This window comes from Choristoneura fumiferana, chromosome 5 (assembly GCF_025370935.1).
Source record: "Choristoneura fumiferana chromosome 5, NRCan_CFum_1, whole genome shotgun sequence".
NCBI classification, from domain to species: domain Eukaryota; kingdom Metazoa; phylum Arthropoda; class Insecta; order Lepidoptera; family Tortricidae; genus Choristoneura; species Choristoneura fumiferana.
In genome coordinates, this window is record NC_133476.1 from 5975022 (window position 1) to 6001294 (window position 26273).

General features: G+C 37.7%; 4 protein-coding genes across 5 annotated transcripts in view; 1 reads left to right on the forward strand and 3 right to left on the reverse strand.

The window, feature by feature from the left end:
- The first annotated feature begins 1387 nt into the window (after nt 1-1387).
- On the forward strand, nt 1388-10337 carry Aldh7A1 (aldehyde dehydrogenase 7 family member A1). The gene is made up of 8 exons (XM_074087608.1): nt 1388-1610; nt 2667-2883; nt 3773-3990; nt 6481-6696; nt 7419-7598; nt 8156-8338; nt 8829-9035; nt 9679-10337. Exons 1-8 carry the CDS (start codon nt 1440-1442, stop codon nt 9895-9897), a joined length of 1611 nt encoding a protein of 536 aa, XP_073943709.1. The 5' UTR covers nt 1388-1439; the 3' UTR covers nt 9898-10337.
- Nucleotides 10338-10341: 4 nt separating this feature from the next.
- On the reverse strand, nt 10342-12888 carry Mettl5 (Methyltransferase like 5). The gene is made up of 4 exons (XM_074087612.1): nt 12754-12888; nt 11860-12074; nt 11140-11280; nt 10342-10850 (listed from the first exon to the last, which is right to left on the reverse strand). Exons 1-4 carry the CDS (start codon nt 12886-12888, stop codon nt 10703-10705), a joined length of 639 nt encoding a protein of 212 aa, XP_073943713.1. The 3' UTR covers nt 10342-10702.
- Nucleotides 12889-12899: 11 nt separating this feature from the next.
- Nucleotides 12900-14145, reverse strand: LOC141427985 (SOSS complex subunit C homolog B). Its single transcript, XM_074087619.1, has 3 exons — nt 13886-14145; nt 13567-13730; nt 12900-13055 (listed from the first exon to the last, which is right to left on the reverse strand). The coding sequence occupies exons 1-3, from the start codon at nt 13914-13916 to the stop codon at nt 12900-12902; spliced, it is 351 nt and encodes a 116-aa protein (XP_073943720.1). The 5' UTR covers nt 13917-14145.
- A 466-nt stretch (nt 14146-14611) lies between these two features.
- LOC141427986 (uncharacterized) overlaps nt 14612-26273 on the reverse strand; it is a 28914-nt gene continuing 17252 nt past the window's right edge. For both annotated transcript variants that reach the window (XM_074087621.1, XM_074087620.1), the window contains exon 8: nt 14612-18298. In XM_074087621.1, the coding sequence (XP_073943722.1) occupies nt 18100-18298 (199 nt within the window). In that variant the 3' untranslated portion in view covers nt 14612-18099. The remainder of the gene's footprint in view (nt 18299-26273) is intronic.

Below are 26273 nucleotides of genomic sequence, written 5' to 3' on the forward strand. Positions count from 1 at the left end.
CGAGGGTGGATAGACACGTCGAGGGAAAATGGGTTTAATGCTCGAGTTTTACACTGCTTTTCACTTCGATGGCGACGAAATGAAATAGCAACAGTGGAAACAATTGTTCACTTACTATGTACCTTTTATTGTTCACGCATTACTATTAAAATTATAATTTTTTATCGAAAATACAAACTGAAATATAGATGCACATTAAAACCAGAAAAATAAGACCAGCGCTGGGAATCGAACCCAGGTCCTCGGCATTCCGTGCCGTGTGCTATACCGCTACACGACCGCTGGACAGCGATACAGACACGAATTTCTCCTACGCACCTCATATCTCAGCTTGTGTTGTTTGTTTCTTATTTAGCCACTTAAGCAGCGACACTAGCGACATCTATGCCATAGCCCTCATCAAGAAACTTTTCGGCACTCCATCGGAACTAACCGCTCACCCGGACAAGAGATATCGTTATTAAGCAATCAAATTAAGATTGGTTTTTTTTTGGAATCTTTTTGTATTTTTTTCTTCAAAAAATACAAAAAGATTCCAAAAAACCAATCTTATAATTTTTTACTTATATTGATCAATTTTGATTGATTTGATTGATTTTTAGTTTTAATTGAATTAAAAATAATTAAAAAAATATGTAGAAACTTCTTTGTTTGTGGCTGTTTACACCTGAGGCCGTATTGCCTAACGTTTCTGACGATCGCGATCGCAATCAAATGACAGTTTTTGCATGCGAATGTTAGGCAATACGGCCTCTGATTGCCTTGGTCTTAAACGAAGATTTTACTTTATGCACTAGGGCATAAAAAGTCATTTTATGTCGCCTAGATCCAGCATAAACACGAACTTTACGAGCATAAGAAGTGAAAAACTAATTATGTATCACAATTAAAATTTCTCCTTGTAGGTTTTATAAGTATTTTGAAGATTACAACACATCGGTAGTAAATACTTTGACACTAATATTTTAATTGGGATAATTATATAATTCACCAAAAAAAATAGATAGGTACCACACGTTATTAACCATAAATCTAGCAACATGCTTATAGTCATTCGACTGAGACATGATAGATAACATGGAAAAAAACTAGTTTTACTATTTAATCTTCCTACTTGTAACAGATAGGTACATTTAAGATTCATCTTTATTGCAAACTAATAAATACACTCTGTTTTGTCTTGAGCAATAGGTATGGATGCTAATAAAATTGCAAAAATAAAACTAGTTAAGTCAAATTTTCCATAAAAATATATGCAAAAACTTTTTTCTTACGAAATAGCTACACGAAATACCAATAGCTTATAGCTTGACCCAGCAACCGTTTTATCGGTCCGATAAGACGTTCATTTATAATTGTTCACAAATAAGATAATGCCATATCGAGTTAATACTTCATAAACAAGTATTTTGATACGGGCGCGGGTGAAAGAAGCACTGATGAGTCGTGTGTTGTGCCGGAAAGTGTTTTCACTGCGTTTAGTCGTCCCGATGGCTCGTAATTCATCCAGCTTCCTCATCGAGGACCCTAAATACTCCTTCTTGAAGGAATTGGGCTTGGATAAGAAGAATGTTGGAGTGTTCAATGGAAAATGGCAGGCTAATGGGCAGGTAAGTCGATTTACTATTGATTTGAATAAGCTCTATTGTATCTGAATACTTCAAACTTAGTCGTAAAATTACTGTTTGATTAGATTTTTCTCTCAAATGTATAGGTAGTAAGCACGTAGAAGACGTAGGCCAGATCATTGGTTTATTAAAGTGACAAAAACAAATTAGTGTTTGTTAACAAATATTTTTAATCGACTGACATCTCCGTAATACCTACCTAACAAGTCAATCCGATTACTATGTAGAAGCTAGTGAAACTCAACTTGCAAGATTTGATGACTATACGTGTAAATTAAGCTTGTAAAAATAATAATAAGAATAATACAATATCTTGAAACCAGTATGTTGGAAATAAATTAGTAAACACACTGCAAATATAGTATGTTCAACAAACACCTATTCCGTTGTCCCAGGCCATTAGCTTGCGCTGATAAGACTACACGCTCTTGTTATCATCCTGTTGTATAACCTTAGTAAACAATTTTGCATGTCGTCAGGCATTGTTTTTAACTCTATAAACTTCTCTAAAGTACCTACCTAATTGTTCATTTCATATATAACTTCACTGAAGTATTGGCTTTAAAATCTGAATCGAAGGACCAATTACTTATAAGATTTCCGTATTTCAAGAACATAAAACAACGAAGTTTACCTAATTCAAAGAATATTCATTGTTTCTATGTCACTTTTCTGTGACGCCAGTTGGATTACTAGATCAATTTCAAAACGAGTCTCTCCCTAGTCCAGGATGGACGTTTTTGTTGTCCTTGGAACCATCAATTTCAATTATAGGTCATCTGACCCTGATTAAAACAATTGAGAAGCAGTATTTCAAATATAAACTATAGAACTCGCCTAGGGCCCATAACCTACAAAAAAAATTTTTTTCGAAAATATATATTTTCACTAATATAGACAGATACTCGGATATCTATCCATCACTAGAAAATTAAAACCACCCATTAGTTAAAATGAAACCGTACAACGAAGGCCTCGCCAAAGTCTAAGAACTTTTCTTACACTGTGGCCTCGCTTAATTTATTGACCAATCTCCAGGTAATCCAATCATATAGCCCAGCCAATGGGAAAATCATAGCAGAGGTCCAGGCAGCGAGTCCTGCGGATTATGAAGCTTGCGCAGCGGCGGCCCAGGAGGCTTGGCATGAATGGGCGGAGCTGCCGGCGCCCGCACGGGGAGAGGTCGTCAGGCAGATTGGAGATGCCCTCAGGGAGAAACTGCAACCGTTGGGGCAGCTGGTGTCTCTTGAAATGGGTGGGTGTTCTATATCGTGTTCGCTTTACTTCTTTCCAAAAAGCCCAGTTTAGATTTGCAAGAAAAATCGCGCAAGTTGCATTACATTACGAGGATGTAAAGCGAGCGAGTTAGAAGTGTAGGGCGCCGTAATTGACCTTATCCAACTTGCACGATATTTCCTACAAGTCTAAAGTAGACTTCAAAACATTTGACAGGATTCAGAAAAGTCTACAGTACAAGACATATCATAATATGTGTGACTAAACAGGCGTGGCATGTATATATACCTACTAGTAATGTTGTGAGGCAAATTGAGGATACCTAGTTACCTACACTGAGGAAGAAAGTCGGCATAAAAGATTCAATCAAAGGCATCACGGACGCCGAGAGGGAGGGTCAATTTGCAAAGGAGTGTACTTTCCTCTTCAGGTATTTAAGAAAGTACACTGAACGAGTAACACAGTAAGCAATATAAACTACCTACTCACTCGTGATCTTGTTACAGTTCTATGCTGATAATAAACTTACAAGAAACCCTATGCGATGCACCCTCCTGAAAATAATCCTGCCGGTGCACACAGTCCTTGCCAAACTAGCTAGTATTAAACACGCGAGTGGTATCGGTCATTCTCATTTAATTGTGCACCTGTCTAATTACCGTCCCGCTTTTTTTCATGCAAAAGCGACACGGCACTGAGACTGAGTGCACATCTAGAAAAAGGATGGCTGCCATTTACATTTAACTGTCTGTCTGTGCACTCAAGTCTAAATACCGTGTCACTAGTGCGGGAAAAAAGCGGTATGGTAATTACTAGTAATTAGACAGGTGCATTAAATTGAGAATAAGTTTACAGAGACACCACACCATGATTTCATTTCTCTAACACCGTCATTTGTTTCCATCCAGGTAAAATCCTCCCAGAAGCCATTGGTGAGGTGGTAGAGTACATCCACGTGTGCGACCTGGCCCTGGGGCTGTCACGGTCGCTTCCGGGGACCATCTTCCCCTCAGAACGTCCAGGACACGTGTTACTCGAGAAATGGAACCCCCTGGGGGCCGTGGGCATAATCACCGCCTTCAATTTCCCTGTCGCCGTGTTTGGATGGAACAGTGCTATTGCCATGGTACGTAACAGATTGTTGTTAGACACGTTACGTGACATTCGGTTCTGACTTGACTTGTTCAGGAACATGCGTGTATGTATAGTAAGTAAACTCTTAATTGAACAAAAAATTGAGAAACAAACACAATTCGCTTTAAGGGATAAGTTCGCCTTGTACTTATCTCTTTCTCTTGTTAACTGTTATTTTCATTTGTTTTATGTACAATGAAGAGCTATACTATACAATTTATTTACAGACGTTGAGTTAATTTACATGTACAAAGGCGAACTTATCCCTTATACTTAATACCTTTGTGGGCACAGTAGGTAGGCAGTAAAAACAGCTCTACCATGTGGTTTCCATTCGCAATCGTCGTTGATTTTATTACAAAATCTTATCAATGATTTGCTTGATCACACCTATTATGTTACTTAACCTTGAAGAAACTAAGTCACGTTATCAGTCACCGGAGGCAACAATATATTATCAGTTTACCTCCTACATCAATTATCATTTTGATTCTATTTACACAATATAATAGTACTGACTTACCTACCTAATAATAATAAAAACCGGCCAAGAGCGTGTCGGACACGCCCAAAATAGGGTTCCGTAGCCATTACGAAAAAATTAAGTAATATTTTTCTAAGGATTTCGTATTTTATACGGAATCTTCCAGGTTTAGGTATATTTTATACCTAAGGCTGCTATTTACTCTTAAACTACTAATAATTCTCAAGCAAACTTAGCCTTTATAGTTTTCCTAGAAAGTTTGATATACTTACTACCATTCTGATTTTTTTCTAATTTTTGCACCCACCGGTTTAGATTTTAGGAGGATTAGGATTTTAATGAAAATTTGCACTTTAAAGTTGAATATTTCGCAAACATATCACTGAATCGAAAAATCGTCTTAGCAAACCCCTAATGGTTTTAAAAGACCTATCCAACGGTACACCACACCATAAGGTTGAATGAGAAAAAAAAACACCTTTTTTGAATTTTTTATTGTACCATTTTGTCGGCATAGTGTACAAATATATCCGTGCAAAATTACAACTTTCTAGCATTGATAGTCCCTGAGCAAAGCCGCGGACGGACGGACAGACAGACAGACAGATATGGCGAAATTATAAGGGTTCCGTTTTTGCCATTTTGGCTCCGGAAACCTAAAAAGTTTCATGTAGATATTGAAGATAGAAATCTAGGTATAAAATATGCTCTGAAATTAATTTTATCCATATACCTACCACCCTCTAGTGTACCTATCCGATCGTTTCTATTCTAAGTTCAGCATCATGCCTAGTAACAGTAGTAACAAATTTCAGCAGACCCTTTGTCCAACCGAGCGCGCAACGCGAGTGAAGCGTCTCCGTTGTAGCTTGGGCAAAAATGCTTTCGTTTGTCTGTCTGTTCTCCTGTACAGATCGTATTTCTCAACCGATCCATTCACACAACATGCTGCCCACACCATCTCAGTTGACCCTTCATGAACAGCGACTCCAAACGACTTAGCTTCGTTGCCGTAAAAATATCAACTGAAAGCTTCGAAATAGCTGATCTGGAAGATCTTGACGCCAAGCGACAGTTACAAAAAGCTAAACCCAAACCGCACATCCACGTGCTCATGACCGCATATTTAGCACACAGTTCGGGTTCGCGAGTCACATTCGGTCACACGAGCGGAGCAAACCGATTTAATTCGTAGAAGGGTTCGCCGTCGATTGACGGATACGTCGTGGACAGTGGCGAGCTATCGTATGGCCAGATGGTGCAGTGCACCAGGGCCCCGGAGCTCAGGGGGCCCTCTAACCTAAGCTTTGAAAAGAGAGGAGCATAAAAGAAAAAGAGAAAAAAAAACTTGTGAGCACGACAATTTTTTTATATTCGAACATTAACAATTACAGAACTCCTGATTTAAGACTTTCAATATAAGCATGTGCTGTTTGTTATCGTTTAGTTTTGAAGGCCAACATAAGTTCAAGCTACATGAAAAGAGGGGGAGAGGGTGAGGGCACGATTCTTTCTCTATGCACCGGGTCCGGTGCCCAAGTCCACCTAGCTACGCCACTGGTCATGGAGGACATCTTCATCATTTCTGAACTGATACTCGTGAAACTTTTTGAGCAAATCCGTTAATAACATGAACTTGGTTTTGTCGATTAAGTTTTTTCGATTTTTTCAAAATGGCGGCAGAGCGGTTTTTAAGTTTTTAAGGTGCACGGCTTTATGTTTTAAGTTATACAATGACAGACGCAAACATGTTAAGCTACAAATTTTCTCGTCTTTTCACGACTTTTTCTTCTGACTTTTCTACCCCAACGGCCATCTGTTCTGCAATGCGAGCGGTGTGGCCCGCCCATTGTCACTTCAATTTGCATATTCTTCGAGCTATATCGGCGACTTCTTAGGTCTTCGGCGAACGTATTCCGGATTCCATCGCACGTTTATACTAAAGCCCTATAGGTTTGCCCATAATATACTAATTATCTTGAGCTATCTAATATCCAGGTATGCGGCGACGTGAGCGTATGGAAACCGTCTGACACGACGCCCCTGATCGCAGTAGCAGTTACCAAGATCGTGGAAGGCGTATTGGCCAAGAACAACATTCCCGGGGCCGTGGCGGCGTTGTGCGTGGGCGGGAAAGACGTGGGGCAACAGCTAGTCAAGGATCCTAGGATGAAGCTTGTGTCGTTCACTGGCAGCACAGCTGTAGGACAACAGGTAACTTGAGATATTGCAAAAAGTCTTTTGTTTCTAGATTTCGCTGTAACAAGATAATACATATAATATGGTTGGGGTTGGAAGTAGTCTGAAGGATCTGTAGTTAAATAGTATTGGATACTATACCTACCAAGGCTACCAACTTACAACTAAGACTCTGATGACCTCTGCTCCGTGGAATTATTAGTTGACCAAATATCTACTTGATGGTGGTTAACTTTACTATTCTTTACTCATTTCTTGGTGTGGCGGCGTATGTACAAGCCAACTGTGAATTTAAATACGTAATCGTTAATAATCGTAGGCACTATTGACTTGTAATTTATATGCATGGTGTCCAATACAACAATACGTACAAACCATTACCAAAATTTGTAATGGACATTACAAAAAAGTCCATTCCCAGTCGTCTATTATAGGTAATGGATTTATCCCGACTCCCATCTCCTATAAAAGCACCTCATATAAAAAACCGGCCAAGAGTTTTTTTTCATTTTACCACTTTGTCAGCGTGACTGATATGTATATTCTTACCTAATTACAGCTTTCTAGTACGAACGGTCTCTGAGCTTAGCCGCGGACAGACAGACAGATAGACGAACACATGGCGAAATTATAAGGGTTCCTAGTTGACTACGGAACCCTAAGAAGACGTAAACAAAAGACGACTCAACCCCAAAGAAAACCCTACCCCACTACCCATAAATCGCAACCTTTCACAGGTGGGCGTAGAAGTTCAGAAGCGCTTCGGGCGCCACCTCCTGGAGTTGGGCGGCAACAACGCCATCATTGTCAACGAGGACGCTAACTTGGACTTGCTTTTGTCCGCGGCGTTGTTCGCCTGCGCCGGGACGGCGGGCCAGCGCTGCACCACCACGAGGCGACTGCTGCTGCATAAGAAGGTAGTGTATCTCATCGAGACAGGGATTTTAGGATACTATCTGATGGGAACTTTGGAAAAGGGCGTCGGGTCTCCCCACATCTATCAACGCGGAATCGCCAAGATTACAGCTCCTTACAGCCACCCGGCACCCGACCAGCACCACCTTTGCGACGAGCGGTTCGTATTCATCATATGCATTTGTATGGGCATGCGCTCACTACATCAACTCCGTAGCGTCACCGGATCGCCTCACTACTGGCGAGGTTGCCACGCGCGGACGGCGAGTGGACCACTCGCTGCCCGCACGCTTGCGATGCGGCGCTCTCCTCCCCCCTACTCGGAAATTCGTGGACCGCGCGAGTTCCACTCGTTGTCAACGCGTCGCCGTTGCGGGTACAGGTAAAATCTGTCGAGTGCTCATACTATTTTTCAATAGGCGTCCGCCGTCCACCTGCTCCGTACAAATCGCGTCATTTAGCGTAGTACAGTAACGCCTGATTCAATAAATTATTTGAAACTTGATTGTCCGATTGCACACTAACTTTTTATAGTTCATAACACGAACCGTCTTCTCAGGTATACAGCGAAGTAGTCTCCCGTCTGACGAAGGCCTTCGCCGGAGTGGTCAGCAAGATCGGAGACCCGCTGCTGCCAGAGACGCTCATCGGGCCGCTGCATACTCCCGCCGCAATGGAGGCGTTCAAGAAGACCGTGGCCGAAGCCGTCAAGCAGGGCGGGAAGATCGAGTTCGGGGGAAAGGTACGCCAAGCAAATAGCAAGTCAATGACGTATCCAGGGTACGGTCAAAGACTTTAATTCATGAGCCAACATGGAACCTTTTCAAAGGAAAAGTCATTATGATTTTCCTTGTTAATTAATGCGATGTTACTTGACGTTTACTGTGAAATGGTTCCATGGTGGCTCATGAAAGTCCTTGAGCGTACATGTATATCAAAGTCGCCCAAATATATTTTTGAAGGGTTAGATATAAGTCAATATTTTTGCACTCCACTGTATTGTATATTCTCAGTACACTAGATAAAGTTCAAAATGTAGTAATATTTTTTGAAGATTTAGCTTCATTTTAGGAATAAGCCCCAGAGGGCTCTTTTGCATATTTTTTTTTGCCAAGAAGAATGCGTCGGAAATGCGTGTCAATACTTGGAATCCTACTATACGAGTACAAAATGCTTAGTCCTTTTATCTACAATGTGTTTTTTTTTTCAAAATAATTTTCCCCTCACATCAGGTGATCGAGCGCGAAGGTTTCTTCGTGGAGCCGACCATCATCACAGGGCTGTCCCACGACTCACCCCTCGTCCAGACTGAATGCTTCGCGCCCATCGTCTACTGTATCGAGATTCCTGATCTGAAGACTGGCATCGCGTACAACAATGAAGTCGAACAGGGGCTGTCGTCCAGTCTGTTTACTGAGAACTTGGGGGATATATTCAAGGTAAAATAAGTAATACAGTATACTAATACTGCCCTCTGTAGGCAAAAGGCCGTAGGTATCCCAAAAAAAAAACATTTATATCTACCAATATTTAGATACCCCTTTTTGAGAGGGCAGAATAGTAAATCTTTAAAATTATCAATTTAAGTAATTATTTTATATTGTAATTGTGTTTTGCGCAAATTAGGTTAGGAGCGCTAAATAGTGTTGCCAGTAGAGTTTTGTGTGATGTCGAAGTATTCTTCGGTGCATTTTCCTTTGTCGTGAACTTGAGAATTTGAAACAAGCCATTGCTTGGTTTCGCAGCTTTGAAATGTAATTTCGGCCAAGCGCAAGTCTGGGTAGGAACTCACGATCCTCTGTTTGGAGGTAATAGGGTCTCCCCACATCTACCGACGCGGAATCGGCTTAAGCCGATTGAAAAACTCTATGTCCATACAATAAGAGCGAAAAAGACGTCGATCGGCTCGGCCGACGCGAAACGACGTTACCGACGGGGAGACGACTTTTTCGCTCTTATTGCCTGGACATAACGTGTTTTTTGGTCGGCTTAAGCCGATTCCGCTTCGATAGATGTGGGGAGACCCATAGGCTACCACGGTTTTAAACGTATCATAACTTGTTTTTTTTTTATTAATTACAGTGGATCGGGCCGCACGGCTCGGACTGTGGTATCGTCAACATAAACATCCCGACTAACGGAGCGGAGGTCGGTGGCGCCTTTGGAGGTGAGAAGGCCACCGGCGGAGGCCGAGAGTGCGGCTCTGACTCGTGGAAGAACTACATGCGTCGCTCCACCGTTACCATCAACTACTCCGGGGCGATTAAGCTGGCACAGAACATCAAGTTTGGCGATGACTAGAACCTTTTTGATTTGTAAAGCGTATTTAACAGTTTTTTTATACCTGCGGTTTACGGCCATCGAGGGGCCCATACCCTTTTTAGATAGGGCGCATTTACTTTAAAATACTTACTTCAATAATATGATATTCTTATCCATTATTTGTATTACAGCGAAAATACGAAGTACTAAAAGTGGAAGTAAGCAAAGAGTTGTCAAATATATTTTTTAGACCGATGGAGGTCGCTCCATGAAAAAGGTTAAAAATCACTGTTTTAGGACATTTTGTACAGCATGGTATCTCCATACAAATGGAAAATAGAAAGGTACTGGATACTATATTTTATAGTACTGGAGTGTGTATGCCCTTCTGTCATGAAGACAAGTAATGATTAGGCATAAGCCTTTATTACATTTAAGACTGAAAGTGATGTGTTTTAGAAATAAAAGTATATTTCTTATCACTATTTTTTTATTTACCTTAAAATATGTATTATAAAAATTCATTTTACACTTTAAATTCATCTATTATCATCAGATCTTACGTTTATCAATCTGATTTTCATGCAACAATTAGAAAGGTAAAAACACTAAAAGAAATTGATGTTGAAAAACTATTATTTAGATCTCATGTAGTTAGCCACAAAATAACGTTAATGTTTGAAAAAGTAAATAAATATAACCAAATAGTTGATCTGATATAAAATGAACACATTTACAGTCCCAAAGAAGTTATGTTGCCCCATTTCTATACCTAGTAAGTACCTACCTATTCCTATTACATCTATGTACGCGTAGTTGAGTATACTTTATATCAAATAAATAATTAACTATGGTGCACCCTCCACAAGTCGACGGCAATATCCCGTGACTGTTGCTTATGGAATTTATATGTGGCGGGTAAATCGTAACGCAGTTCGGCGATCACGCTTCCCTTCACGCCCCACTCCTTTACCTTCTTTTGGATGTGTAATCTATAAAAAAAAATATCACCATCATTCCAGGAATTTCTATTACCGACTTTTGTATAAATTTCTATGGTTTTTTTTCCAAATTATTCTGAAAGAAATATATTTACAAAAAATAGAAAAGTATGGCTTGTGCCAAGAAACAAACCCGGTTCTTCGTCAATCCGAGATGCATGCTTAGGACAAAGTGATTCGCGAAATAATTTGTTCACTTGATATGCCGAAATGGCATGCGAAAGTTTTTCTTGCTAACAATTAATGATCATGATGTTGAGTTATATACAAAATTAATTACCTTGTTGAAGACTTGTGCAGAGAGTAAACACTATCACAGCTGAGGTCGAGCCCCATGCGAAGGAATTTCATGTCAATACCAGAATTGTTCTTTGTGCCGAATGGAGGATTCATTATGACTGTATCAAAATAATTTTCCCATCTGAAAAAGAACACACTTTCTGGTTAAAATTGATAAGTAGAAACTATATATAATAATAATTCATTTAAAATTAACCTTTACGACACAGACAATGCCAGCCCCAGTCTTTAAATGCATTGAGCAAATCTCTCAACATACATAAAATTTAAAAAGAATAATGGATGAGTCATAGTAATAATTTGATATAATATAACTTTCAGTTGGTGGATTGGGAGAAACTATTAATAAGATAAACTTTTGTGATCATAGTCTACAGGATTGAGTTAGGTTAGATTTATCTAACAACTAGACTGCGTCCGCGTAGAATTCGGTTTTCACTATCCCGCTGGAACCATTAAATTTTCCGGGATAAAAACTATCCTATGTCCTTCCCCGGGACTCAAACTACCTGTATACCGAATTTAACAAACAAACAAACGGACTTACAAACTTTCGCATTTATTATATTAGTGGGATCATTCATCATTCATTGACTTGATATTTTATACGGAAATGTATGTAGTTTGGGTGACAATGCACGTATAGTCAACAAATTGTACAGTCAGCAAAAAAGCTTGAATTAAAGTTTTAAACAAGTACCTCATAGCATCTGCTCCCAAGAAGTCGCACTGCACCGGATCAACACTAGCAACCTCAAAGTCATCGAGATTGTCCCTTAGCACCGCGAGCGCGTCCCCGTCCAGGTCGAGCGCGGCCACTGCGCCCGCGCCGAGCAGCGCCGCGCCGACGGCCAGCGCGCCCGGCCCGCACCCCGCGTCCAGCACTAGCTTGCCTTCTAGCGCTTCAAATTGTGTCTACAATAAAATTACTTGAAATAAGTGATTGAATCTGGCGTTAAGCATCCATATCAAGAAACTATAATATTTTGCCTTGCTTCTCTGCTACATAAAGCAACAAGTAAAGCAAGTTTTTGTAAAGGAGCAACATGGTGGAATCATGTAGTAAGGGTGGTTTTACAGATAAAGATCAAAATAGAAAAAGATAAGTAATATAAATATAAATAAATGTCAACAACTAAAACTATCTACTGAACTGAAGGATCTCACAACAATTCTCATAGACATTTCTTATGTAATAGAGTAGTCAAGATATGAAACAAACTACCAAAACATGTAGTTTCAGCGCCGAATGTGAATTAATTTAAAAACCAGCTAGACCAATACATTAGCAGTACAAACATGACCAAGGAACAGCTAGATACGGGCACCTATCGGTTACTTCCAACTGCCTGCCTGATAATTGAAAAATAATAAGATAGAATTAACCTCTCGTATGCTTAGGCACGGATCCGCGCCAATTCATGAATTGCGTTAGGACATATCCGTTCCAAAGCTACTATGCTCACATTTTACTCAATTTTCTACTTTACTACTGTAAAACATAGGTTAAAAATAATTTACACCGCCGCAATTGAGGTGTCAAATTGTGAGATCTGTGCCAAAGCAAAAATACTGTAAAGTGATATAAACCCACCTGCACTGTGTATAAGGCAACAGCAGCTATATGGGGCGGGGTCTCATACTGTTCCAACTGAACCTTCGGTTTCTCAAAGCCACTCAGGTCCTGCAAGTGGCCCTGTAAAGCTTTCAGCTTCATGACAGCTGACATGGTTACAGGTGTCACTTGCTGTCAAATCTCGGTAGTACGGGAAGGATTTGGTTGCCAAATGAAGAGTCTTGAGAAACAAAGAAACCACAAGATGTTGCGTTGGCGTGTTGCAAAGCTGCCCGGTGGCTTGTGTTCACTATGTTTGCTTCTGGGAGTTGTGGAAAACCCTGAAATTATTACACTATATATGTAGCTTACTATAGATAGTACAATAGATATACTTCCGTAACAAAATTGAGAGTCAAGTGAAAACTAAGAAAAATTAAACAAAACTGAACCCTTTAATCTTGTCTCTGATTTATTATGGTAAATTTATTTAAATTTCCACCTATGTGCATTTATGTGAGTGAATGCATACATCAATATACATATTGTAGTGTTTTAGGGGTTGACTGAAAAGCAGCATTTGTTTGCCAGAGACTTGTTACCATCATTGTAATTTTGTGTACCATCTTGGGTCTAATTTTCGCCTTCCATCAAGCGAGATTGAGCCCAAATGTAAGCCTATTTTTTAGAAAAAAAAAGAAAAACTTACAATTAGTTCTGCAAGGTACAAGCATAAGGTGAGTTATTTACAATCTTAATAGTTAGTAGCAAACAAACTAATGAATATATATTATATAAAATATATTTTTTAGCTTTCTTATCAGGTAAATAAGGTTTACAAATGAAACTTACAGCAGTAGCTGAAACTGGTGGAATTGAGCACATAGGCAGCGAGCCAGCAGGGCTGGGCTGCGTCAGACTGATGGTAGTCGCGGTGAGCGGAGCCACAGCGCCTTGTTTCAGAAGCATTTGTTTCTTCAACTGAAGCTCTTCCAATATCTTCCTATTTGTTAATTCTAAACAGAAAATAGTCACTTAAAATGATTTAAATGTTGTTTGTTACGGGCTTAGCTAAATGACTAGCCCAAAACAGACATTAAGATAATTTTAACTAACAATATAATACTAATGGAAGAGAACTTGAGGATTCTTTATTTATTTAATTACATACCTCTTTGAGCATTGGGCTGAGGAAACGCCATCTAATATTAGCTTTAGAATAAGAAAATTACATAAAGTCTTGATGAAACAGTTAAATTAGAACATAATTATTTGAATGAGGTTAGTAAATTATCAAACTTTTAATCTCCCATTACTTCAAACATTAATAAATTAGTTAAATTTATTCTGTAGGTTAGTTTTATAATTTTGATAGAATTGTCACTACACTACACTAGTGTCATCATGAAATGACAATTGACGTAACTCAGTTTATGTTTAAGATTTGTTTTATTCTATCAGCTAGGATAAATCCAAAGGTTCAGAACCATACTGCCAAGTCTTAAAAACAACAATCTAAAACAGGAATCTAGTTCATAGAACCATAGTAAAACAGGATTTTTTTTTGATGAAGTCTGATTTATTCAAGCTTTTCGCTTTTTCTATGAAACATTGTGTAATCAAATCACAGATTACTAATATGTAATCAAATCACGAAGATAGTGTTGCCCACTCCTATACTCGTATCGTAACACCTTCTTCACTAAACTAAAAGCGTCAAAACTTATTTTTTGGTTAATGTACGTTGGACATATTTCCACTAGAGATAATCGCTCATCTGCGTCCCAATGTGTTTAATTTGATCCATCATTTGGAGAAGGTATTGTTCTATAGATGATCAAAGATCATCATATTCATCATAAGCAAGTAAGGCAAGAGGTAAAGAAAAATACAAGCATATTTATATAAAAGCATTTATTTTAAAACAATGTAGGTAATATACTTTCTGATTCTTGGCAAAACAGTCTCACATTAGCAAGTCAACATTTGGCCTCTCAAAAGAATAAACATAGACTAACATGCGCTGCCATATCTCACGAAATAATAAAACTGATAAAATATCAGGTATAAACAATAATATAAAAAGGACATAATATAAAATCATTCGTACATCTAAATTGCAGTTAGCATTGCGTCCGGTTGAGCAATCTTAATTAATTTGTTTATTATAGTAAATAACTCTAAATAAAACGGAACATTAACATTACTAGAATTGACTCACAATATTAGCAATACAAAAAAATTACTGTATAATATTCTCCATTCCTGATGCCGACAGTCTCGACGAGTATGTGCTACTTTACATAATAAAATCTGAGAATAAATGCACAACATAAATATAATTTAGGTTGCCTTTGTCTTTTACGTTTACAAAAATATGAATACATTGTAACAATTTAGAAATAAAAAAGGTTTATCTACAAAAATTTGGAATTATATTGCACAAGCTTGTAGCTAAACAAAGATGTGCATTTTTATTATATATCCACTATAAATGTAGTAACAAACCAACACGGCTTTCCAAAGGCTACACACTTCATCACTTAAAGTAAATGACACTTCCCAATAACGCGATCGCAGTAAGCGCGAAGGCAAGGTATCCCCGTTCTCGGAATATGATGTTAGCCTCAAAACACATGTACTATTGTTATAGATACATTGAGATCCATCGTTGAGTTCGCCTAAGACCGGTAAGGTAAACCCTAGCCTCTACCAGAGGAGCCACGGATGCTTCAACTCAGTTCGCTTACTGTTATCGAGCGCAACCAATATTCTTTACGATTTAAAAGTTGATCACAATGTAGCCGGTTAAGGAAGTAAAATTAACTACAACATGAGTAAATTAATAGTTTGAGTAATAATATGTATTTGAAAAGGCAAGATTCTATCTAAATAAAGTATTCAAACGGCTACATTGTGCATCAGCATCACACCACCAACTAGTGTTGATTTGATCGAAGTAATTATTTTCACAGCACAGGAATAAACATATTCTGGACTAAATAAAATCTGAAAATTGTTAACAACATTTGTTTTAAAAGACTAGCACGTAATTTTGGCACAACACTGCGCGGGCGCAGCGGCTTCGATGTTGTCCCGGCGCGGGCGGCGCGCCACATATACTTAGACGACGTCGGCAGAGTTCGCCGTGTACGCTTCCGACACAAGGGCTCCACAAACGTTACTTCAATTACTAGTATGAGGAACATTACGTACAACAAATATTTCGATTATAATATAGCGAAGCATAGAAGAAAACAAGCATATTTTTAACAATATTTGTGCCCCAATGTGTCATGTTCGATGTATCGCTTTAAATCTATTTATGAAACCCTACGCACACCAGTGACAGATTCGATCGTTCACTGTTATATGGACAGCTGCCATTATAATAATAAAATGCAAAAAATGTATATTCATTACAATTTAGTTAAAATATCATAAATAATAAAACTTATTTGAGTAAATAAATTCTCTTGTTCCTTGCTCTCTCACCATCACCGCTATAAAACAGAGTGTAAAAATAAGAGTATGTCAGCGAAGAGCGCGAGTGCGCGCATGCGTGTCCGAGCGGACCACGTTACCCTGTAGACGAGTGGAGGTATACCTTCAAAGTTTTTGGCGTTTTGCAATTTGTTAAATTTTTACACGTTATTATTTTATTATCAAAACTAGACTAGGTTAGAAATAAGCGCTTAGAGCGCCTAATCGATCACATTATGCTGTCTGCAGCCGAGGGCATACCAAAATGCATTTCCGATATATCGGTAATAGAGTAGGTACGTTTATTTTTACACCCTGCCACATGAGTATTTTATCTCAACAACACCACTTAATCCGACAACAATACCTAACACTTTCCCTGTATAGTCTTGTTAAAGAAACGTTCGAAACCTCTTAGGTCGATACACAACGTGAGTTACACAAGAGCATTAGGATACGATATATTGCTACGAGTTAACTTATCATTTGGCACTAAATAAACATATTGCATTCGACTCGACTCTATCATGCTCCACGAAGTATTTATACTCGCAAACATCACTCTTTGTTAATGCTAACTTGTCTTATTTAAATTACTATAAAATTTTCGTTCAATTTAAATTTCTAATGATATATTTTCTCTTGGGCCAAAATTTTTAATTCTAAGAGAAAGTGGCTAAAGTAATATTCCGTACTATTGAGCAAAATGGCGCTCCACGGAGCGAGCGCGACTGTGGACCTCGTTGGTCGCGGAATCAGACAAGACGTTCTCGGCAAGTAAAATTTGGCAAAATTGAGCATTAAAGACTGAATTGGCATCGTAGACCATAGCTAGTAGTGTAGTGAGTGCCTACTAGGTAGCGCGGCGACTACATTATCCTAACCGTGGTAACTGTAACTTATCCGTAGGGCACTGCCGCCGCCGCCGCGGCAGGCTTCATAACGCTTACAACGATCGTACAAAATGTTCACCGTGAAAAACTAAGACGTTACTGATATGATTTAAACTGTGAGACGCGTTACGACATTACTCGACGTTCAAAAGAACTCTAACGACTGTGGACTTTTAAAGAGAATAATTAATTTTCTAGCTACTTTAATAACAACTTGGTTAAAACAGTATTTAAAAATTAAAAATTCGTCTCTATCAAATAATCGTTATTGCTTTTTTTGATATGATTATTATTAATAACACGACCGACCGTGCATACCACTATGTACACCATACAATATGCTGTATACCTGGCAATAATTACGTAGTAACTCCTAACTTTATTTAAAAATATGACTGCTTTATATCCATCTCGATCACAGCTCTCCGAAAACTTTACAATATCCAAACCAGACGCTCCAAAATAAATTCTTTATCATTTACACCTATAAAACGAAATGACTATAATATAAATCTATGTTAGTTCTAAACATTATGCCATTTTAATATATTTACTTTGCAATTGCAACGGTCCCTCGTACAGCACTTAAATGCTTCATATACAAATTTTAACGTAACAATGAAAATGACTTTTTTTATAAAATAAAGGAAGCAATTAAATGACTAATATCCGTGAAATTAAAATTTAGATATCAAGCGGCAGTGTTCGCGAAATTCGTGCAATAGAACCTAACTACGAAACATGTCTTAGGAACCTGATAAATTATTGCTAGAGCTTCGGGCACGACTCTCCCTCCTTACAACGACAATGCACCCCGGCGTGGCCGGTGATACATAACGACAGATAAAATCTTATCAGTAGCCAATAGAAAAATATCACCTAAATAAATATGAATATTTGAGGCGGCCTCCTCACCGCCGTTCGTCGCCAAAATATAATCTGTCGACGTCGGAGGGTCGCGGCTCCGCGAGCGCGTGAGGCGGCGCCGAGGGGCGGGCGACGAGTATCGTTAGAATTTCTCTTTTTGGTAAAAAATAACAAGATTATGAAATTGATATGCAAGTGTCGGTGCGGCATCACTGCGCGGCGTCGCCGGCGCAGCCCGCCGTCGCGGTCGGCCCCGCGCCCGCGCCCGCGCCCGCCCCGCCCCCGCCGCGCCCGGCGTCGCGCGCGAGCACTCGCCCGCGCCAGGGCTCTTCGGCGCCTCACTGGAAACACAATAACACAAATGAATACACATTAAAAAACAGGGCGAATTGAATCTGAAATATTATGTCCGATAAACGTATACATAATATAATTTTGACTTGTTGATTATGACAAAATTATAGCAAAAATAACTGTTGCCTGCGATTCCTTCCACGAAGAATTCGTTTATATTTATTTCGCGGGAACTATGCAATTTTTTGGGTTAAAAAGTACCTACCCTATGTCATCCCGGGGATCTGACATCTTTCATCTAAATCGGATAGTGGTAGGAGACGGATTTTCGCATTATTAATATTAGTAAGATTAATAAAATTAAACGTAGATGGGTAAAGCCGCAAACCGTTTCAACAGCTGCATCTTTAACACTACCAAAATCGACGTATATTTCCAAGAATAAAAACCAATTTCGCTACACATGTATTATGACTGTCTTTATACTTAGAAAAGTCATTGGGTTTGCTTGCTGAATAATGTTCATCGATTTTGTTAACGCAGTACATACGGCGGTTCAATCGCTTTTCGCGTTACCTACATATATGCCGATTTGCTGTTTTTGTCTCCTATTGGACGGCGAACAAAGCCTCAAAATAGGAACAGAAGTCACTAAATCATTAAATAAGCGTATGTTACCCTTTTAAGTCGTGCATCAGTTGATTAATGTTATTATGTTATAATGTTATTTTTAGCATAGTATTAAGTATTAACGAGCTAGGCGTTTTAGTGCAAACTGTAAGCCTGACTTTGTATTGAATAAATAAATAAATTATCGCTTACTTTATAAAGCGCAAACGATCAATCAAAGAAACACACAAATAAAAATAATATATCATTGAGATAGTATCAATCAGCAAGGCTACCACAATGCTACGTACAGTCGCCGTTAAAAACATCCAGGTTGTCTAGGTGCTCAAAAATATCTGAAAACAACTTGGGCTAGAAATAAGGTCCAGTTTTAAAACCAGGTTGAAAACTTTGAAAAAGTGATACTATATTAAAATTTGAGGATTATTTATTTGAAAATGTTACCAAACAAAGGTAGCTTCAGTTATGCGAGGAGAACCGTATCGAGCATTTAAATCCCCATGTCAAAGGCAAACCCATATTAAAAGAGATATAAATATTAATAGCGTACCGAATATCAGGCGTAAAAATGGCACCATATAGTCTCTAGCCTCAAGAAATGTCAAAGGAAATGACAATCGTGTGCTTGTATTAACGGGATTGAAAGGACATAAAGCGGGTATGCTACTGGTGCGTTCGAAACATGTTTTTCGATTGTTTTGTGATCACCTGACATACGAAGTAATTATTTTTAAACAATTACAATGTTTTTATGTTTATGATGGGGATAGTACTGTTATTTTATGTCTTTGTAACACGTTTAACTCGGAAATGGTTTAAGTAATAGACTGTGTCGATTATTCTATCACTAGACTACAAAAATTAGAGCGGGAGGGGGAATAAGATTGAACTATTATATTTATGTGTTTGTTTATGTATACTATGGCATCATAGAGGCGAGCAAAATGGTTCACATCGGTATGCAATCAGAGAATAGCAGGCTAAAATTATTTGGTACTTTGAGAGGAGTTAACGTTGGAAATCGCTATTGCGACGTATTCAGAACAAACAAGCTTGTCTATTTTTTTAATGCAGGTGTTTTTGTGGCTCTCGGTCCGATCCCGATCCATACCGTCGTATGTCCTAAAGTCAAGTGCCATACCAATTTTGTCCTAAACGCTCTTGACATATAGTTCATTAGTCATAAATATTATAAGCCATAATGTTTCTTATGTCCTAAGAGTCATAAGCCATAATATTACATTACCTAATGCTCAAAATATCTAATTACTTTAGCCATAATATAACATAACCTAATGCCAAAATACCTAATTACTTTAGCCATAATATAACATGGCCTAATGCCAAAATACCTAATTTGTTCTGTACTAATATCATAACACATAACATCTTATGTCCTAATGTAATGTTCGTCCTAATCATCATTTGCCATAACGCTTTTTTCTCTGAAACCGTAATTTTTTCAGGGTTGTTATAAAATAAACCTATCCTAACCTATACAGTTCTACAGAATGACCACTTCAAAATTTCTGAAATATTTACGGTTTCAGAAAAAAAAACCGTTATGGCAAATGATGATTAGGACAAACATTACATTAGGACATACGATGTTATGGATCGCGAATGGCATCCGAACTGCGTCCCCAACGGAAACGAACTGCTACCAGAAAAGTAGGTTAGGTTAGGTTAGAACTGCGTCCCCAACGGAAGCAAACTGCTACCAGAAAAGTAGGTTAGGTTAGGTTAGAACTGCGTCCCTGACGGAAGCAAACTGCTACCAGAAAAGTAGGTTAGGTTAGGTTCGAACTGCGTCCCCAACGGAAGCAAACTGCTACCAGAAAAGTAGGTTAGGTTAGGTTAGAACTGCGTCCCCAACAGAAAAGACTGCTACCAGAAAAGTAGGTTAGGTTAGGTTATAACTGCGTCCCCAATGCAAGCAAACTGCTACCAGAAAAGTAGGTTAGGTTAGGTTAGAACTGCGTCCCCAACAGAAACGAACTGCTACCAGAAAACTAGGTTAGGTTAGGTTAGAACTGTAACAATTTAGGAAACAATTAACAACAATTTAGGAAAAGTAATGACAAATCTTAGAGTAGACGTTAAGTATATTTTATGACAAATAGTGTTTAGGACAAACGTCGTTATGGCAAGAGATCATTATGACCAAAGTTATTAGGAAAACACAATTAGGACACATTTTCCTATGTGCATTCATATTAGGTATTAGACATGAACATTAGTACTAAAGACGATAGTGCACATAAGTATTAGGACATACAATAATAGGGTAAAAAAAGTTATGGCACTTACATTAGGGAATACGTTGTTATGGCAAAAGATGATTATGACCAAAGTTATTAGGGAACATACAATTAGGACAAAAGATATTAGGGATTCCAATATAGACCCGTTTTTGTTGACTACTTGCATTATCAATCAAACTTTGTACAAATTATGTATACCAAATTTCAAGTGGTCAAAACCACCAGAAGTGCGTCCAATTTTCTCAAGATATGATTACAGACTTGCTATATTTGAAGACAGACAGTTTTCGGGAGAGGTGAAACTAAATAAACGCGTACCTATCAATATCACACTAATTACATTCTCCAGCTTGCGAACGGAAAATATGCTCAGGTCTGCAATAAAGTTCTGTGATAGGATAAGTTAAGTAAAACTAAATTTATTGGTATTTATATTTACTTGTGAAGAGCCCAATGGTCAAAGTCTGATAATGATGTGGGTGGCCATAATAAAGCGGACATTTCAGGGAACTTTTAGGTTATAGGTTATCGGCCGCGGCTTAAAACTAAGAAGGATGAAACTCACAACATAATGTTGTACAGTCGAGTTTATAAACTTGTGAGCAAAAATTTTATCAAAAATATCTGAACTCGACTCTATTGTTATCGGCGTAGAAGCATGTCCTGATATTTTTGATCAAATTTTTGCTCACAAGTTTATGAACTCGACTGTACTACGCTATACTGTTGAAATAAAATGCAAAATGAACAACCTTTGGTACTTATGCCGTGTTCCGGATGTAATGATCCAAATATAATGTGTAAATGTGTGTGTGTCGGATTCGTCACGGCAACTAATTTGATACCTAAGAATTTCCTAATTAGAATCCAACTTTCTTCTACTTTCTTTTTGAATACCTACGGCCTACCATCGCATACAACACTATGGATTCAAAGTCTCAAATAAAAACGATTTGTAATTGTATACCATTTATGGCTTCTAAGGACATCACTAATATTTATTTTAAGGTTTTTTTGGGACAGTTAATTATTTACATTTATGTCTTTTATGATACTTTGCAGCAAGCAAGTACTGAGGCATAAGTACATACTAGTTTCATGGGCGCAGCGCAGCTTGTAGTACGTTTCATGCGATTAAATAGCGTGCCGAGGTCAATGCGCTATCGCTACGTAAGAATTTTGGCAAATATCTAGTTCTGATGGGTTTCTGGAGATGTATTTTGAGACGCTACGTCTTTCTAGTTTTGAGGCCAAGGTGTAATACTATGTGAATGACGCTACTCCTACTATATTAAATACTAGATGAAATCCGCTACTTCGCTTTCATCTTTGCATTTTCTCGGGATAAGAAGTAGCCCAAAATAAAAAAAGTCAAAGTGCGACTCGGACTTGTAAATACATACACACATTTGATTTTTAGCCGTGATAGTTTTTCTTCTTAAGCCCTTTAACATTTTTTTAAAATTTGTGCCCAAATTCCTTTGATCCTGTTATCCTTGGAGATGACAGATTAAAAAAACGTTAAAAAATACCTAGTTTTGTCACCGGTAAACCGACGCCAGGTGAGCAAAGTAATTGTTTTTAGTTTATTAGACGCTTAGTGTGCAAATTTTAGAAGCACCTGAAAAAACCGGTCAAGTACGAGTCGGACTCGTGCACCGAGGGTTCCGTACAAACTTGTATGTAAATAGATCGTTGATGGAGTCTCGAGGATTTTTCTCGTTTTATAAGATTGTTTTTTCATCTAAAATATAAAATATGTAACACAATGGAAAAAGAAAAAGAAATTAACGAAAACAAAAAAAATGTTATTACTATTCTAGGATTCTAACTCGGGGCCTCGTGGCTCGTGCACCTTAGTCCACGCGGGTGGGTACTACTACGCCACCTGATCTACTTACGCAGAGTATTGAAATAAACCATCGCTTTCGAATGAAATAAGTTTGCAGTCAAAAAAATAATATTCTTTGCGATGGAGCAACAAATTAGCGATTTTCGATTTTTTTCCTTTACTTGTGCTGTAAGAGCTTTCTTCTTGCCATATTTCATGAGTCTATGGGAAGTAACCTATAGGTTTTGATTCCACTGCGAAATGTTATGAAAAATAAGGCTCAAATGGCCGTATCTTGATTGCGTAAATCGTTAAACTTCAAGGGGCCGCAGGTATGAGTATTAGATGTTAATTTCAACTTGATACCTCCACGCGTTCCTGAGAAAAAGGTCTTGACAGACAGACGCACAGACAGACGAACAACAAAGTAATCATATAAGGGTCCCGTTTTTCCTTTTTTACTTGTTGTTCTATTTGTGATGCGCCTTTTAAATATGTTCAATTTTTAATGAGGAAATTGTCGAGAGATAAACCTGAAATAAACTCTAATTTATGAACAATATTAACGAGGGCAGAAACTCGCCCTATCACCCACTTGAGGACCTCGAAAAAAGAGTAAAATTGCCAGAAGAATATCAAGATTGGTTAAAAATATCAGCGTAAACTATTTTTTTCTTTTTTTTTATTAAAAGGCGGATCATTTTACTCGGTATTGAATTTTAGTCAGTTAAAATACTATAGATTAGTATATAGGTATATGATTATTTAACGTACCTATACTATTATACAGGGTGTTTGGTAGCTAGGTGCAAAGCTGTAAGGGGGTGATAGCCGAGGTGTTTTTGACCATTTTTAGTCATATATGTCTTAGCCGAAATTTGATAAAAAAAATGTAATTGAAAATTTAGAAATATTAGTAAAGTACCCAGATTTTGTTAGTCACGAGTCAATATTGCCCCAATGAGCGTTAATTTGTAAACAAAATCTTTTCTTTCGGATAATTTAATGTGTATTGGATCAAATGAAATAATTTTTAAGTGTCTTTCTTGCCACAAAAACAAAATGGAGGCATTCGAAATTACTAAAAATGTCTTAGGGTGGAACAGTCATTTTCTGTGCCATAATTTTTTTCAATAACATGCCTGTTTATTGTTCTTTTTTTTAAGGTATCACTCATTCACATTGCTTGCTTGGAAGTTCAACAAATTTCAAACGTTCCACATTTAAAAATGTATTTTTCTATCAAAACTGATTTTGAATTTAGAACTTTTTTATCAGACTGTAATGAACTTTAGTGTATTGTGATGGTATTGTGGAAATTTTTTAAATTTGATTTTTTAATGTATTTTTTTTTTAATTAATTAATTTATTATTCAAATAACAACAAACTTTTTGCAGATGGTGGGACCTTGTGCAAGGTCCGCCCGGATTGCTACCCAAATCTTGCTCGCTAATCCTGCCGTGAAGCAGCAGTGCTTGCACTGTTGTGTTTCGGCGTGGAGAGTAAGACAGCCGGTGAAATTACTGGTACTTGAGGTACCTATCCCATCTAAGGCCTCTAGGTTGGCTACGCATCTGCAATACCCCTGGTGTTGCAGATGTTTATGGGCGGTGATGATCTCTTACCATCAGGAGACCCACTTGCTCGTTTTCCATCCAGTCGAATAACAATAAAAAAAACTGAAGATCAATGGTTTTTTTTTACTTTTTTTTCATGTAATTTACTAGTTAAGTACCTTTAAAGTGACATTTTAAGACTAGTACATTCTTAGCGAGTGCTCCCTGAGTTTGTTTTTTTACTTTTTATCTCAGATTTAGCAAGCAATGTGTGTGAATGAGTGATACCTTAAAAGAAAGAACAATCAACAGGCATGTTTTTAAAAATGTTTGAACAATTCAGGGTTTTCTTTATGGCACAGAAAAATGACTATGTTCCAGCCTAAGACATTTTTAGTAATTTCGAATGCCTCCATTTAGCTTTTGTGGTAAGAAAGAAAAAAAAAAGAAAAAATTTAAATTATTTCATTTGGTCCAATACACATTAAGCTACCCGTGACTATCAAATTCTGGTTTTTTTCCTAAAATTTCTAAATTTTCAATTTAAAAAGAAATTATCAAATTTCGGCTCAAATTCAAATCTTTTATTCAGTAAATAGGCCGCAATGGGCACTTTTACACGTCATTTTTTAAACTACCAGCGCTTTCGAAAAGACCATCATTGCCAAGAAAAATGCGCCGCAAGAAACTTGGCAGAAAGTCATTTTTCAACATAAAATAAAATACTTAAAAACTACAGTATACAATTAAATAAAAAAAATACAAAATAATAATAATAATACAGGGATTGAAAATACAAACTGAAATATAGATGCAAAAAAATAAAAATAAAAAATATATATTTCAGTTTGTATTATCAATTTAGGTTTCACGGGCTGACCGTAAAAGTAAAAATTTGGAATTGAAAGAAAAGATTCCAAAAAAACAATCTTAATAATACAGGGCTAAGACACATATGGCTAAAAATGAACCAAAATACCTCGGCTATCACCCCCTTATCACCAAGCTTTGCACCTAGCTACCAAAAACCCTGTACTTATAAATGAATTAAAACAAGTACTAATATTATGTAATCACAATCAACCACGCGATGTCTTAAAGCGAAAAGATATGATAAAAGTATTCTATTTGGTGCTGTTGTCCTCGCAAATTGGCAGTCTATATATTTAATTAATTCCGGACAGGTAATCTTAATGTTATCATTTCATTATTTTTATAACGATTACTCAAATCGGGGACTACACGGCCAGACCACAATCGATAGGTGAGTCAAATGCGTGTTTCGCCATACACAGGAAGATACTGGAAAAAGCCTTGATTTTTCTACATTATTTCATTGGATACCATCAATTATCTCACAAGCTAGCGAGCGACTCAATAAGCATGATAATACCACCAATCAACTGTCGTACTTTTCATGAGCTAGCAAAACACGATTCGCTCATAGATTTTGTATTACAATAACTACCTATGACGTCACTTTTTCTAAAATCGAATTTTCAGTGATCTTTTGTTAAGTAGACATGCGTCTTGGAATTGTTGGATTGTGGTGTCATCTACCATATTAACTCCTGTTACAAGTGACTGATGTTGCTACAACATTTTGAGCAAAAAATAATAATAATCAGTTTTAATAAGGTTTAATTTATATGATGATTTTTGGTAAAAACCTAGAAAGTCCACTTTAACCCTCATTCAGTGGCTGGATGAACTTGATATTATACGAGTATTAAGGTTGAC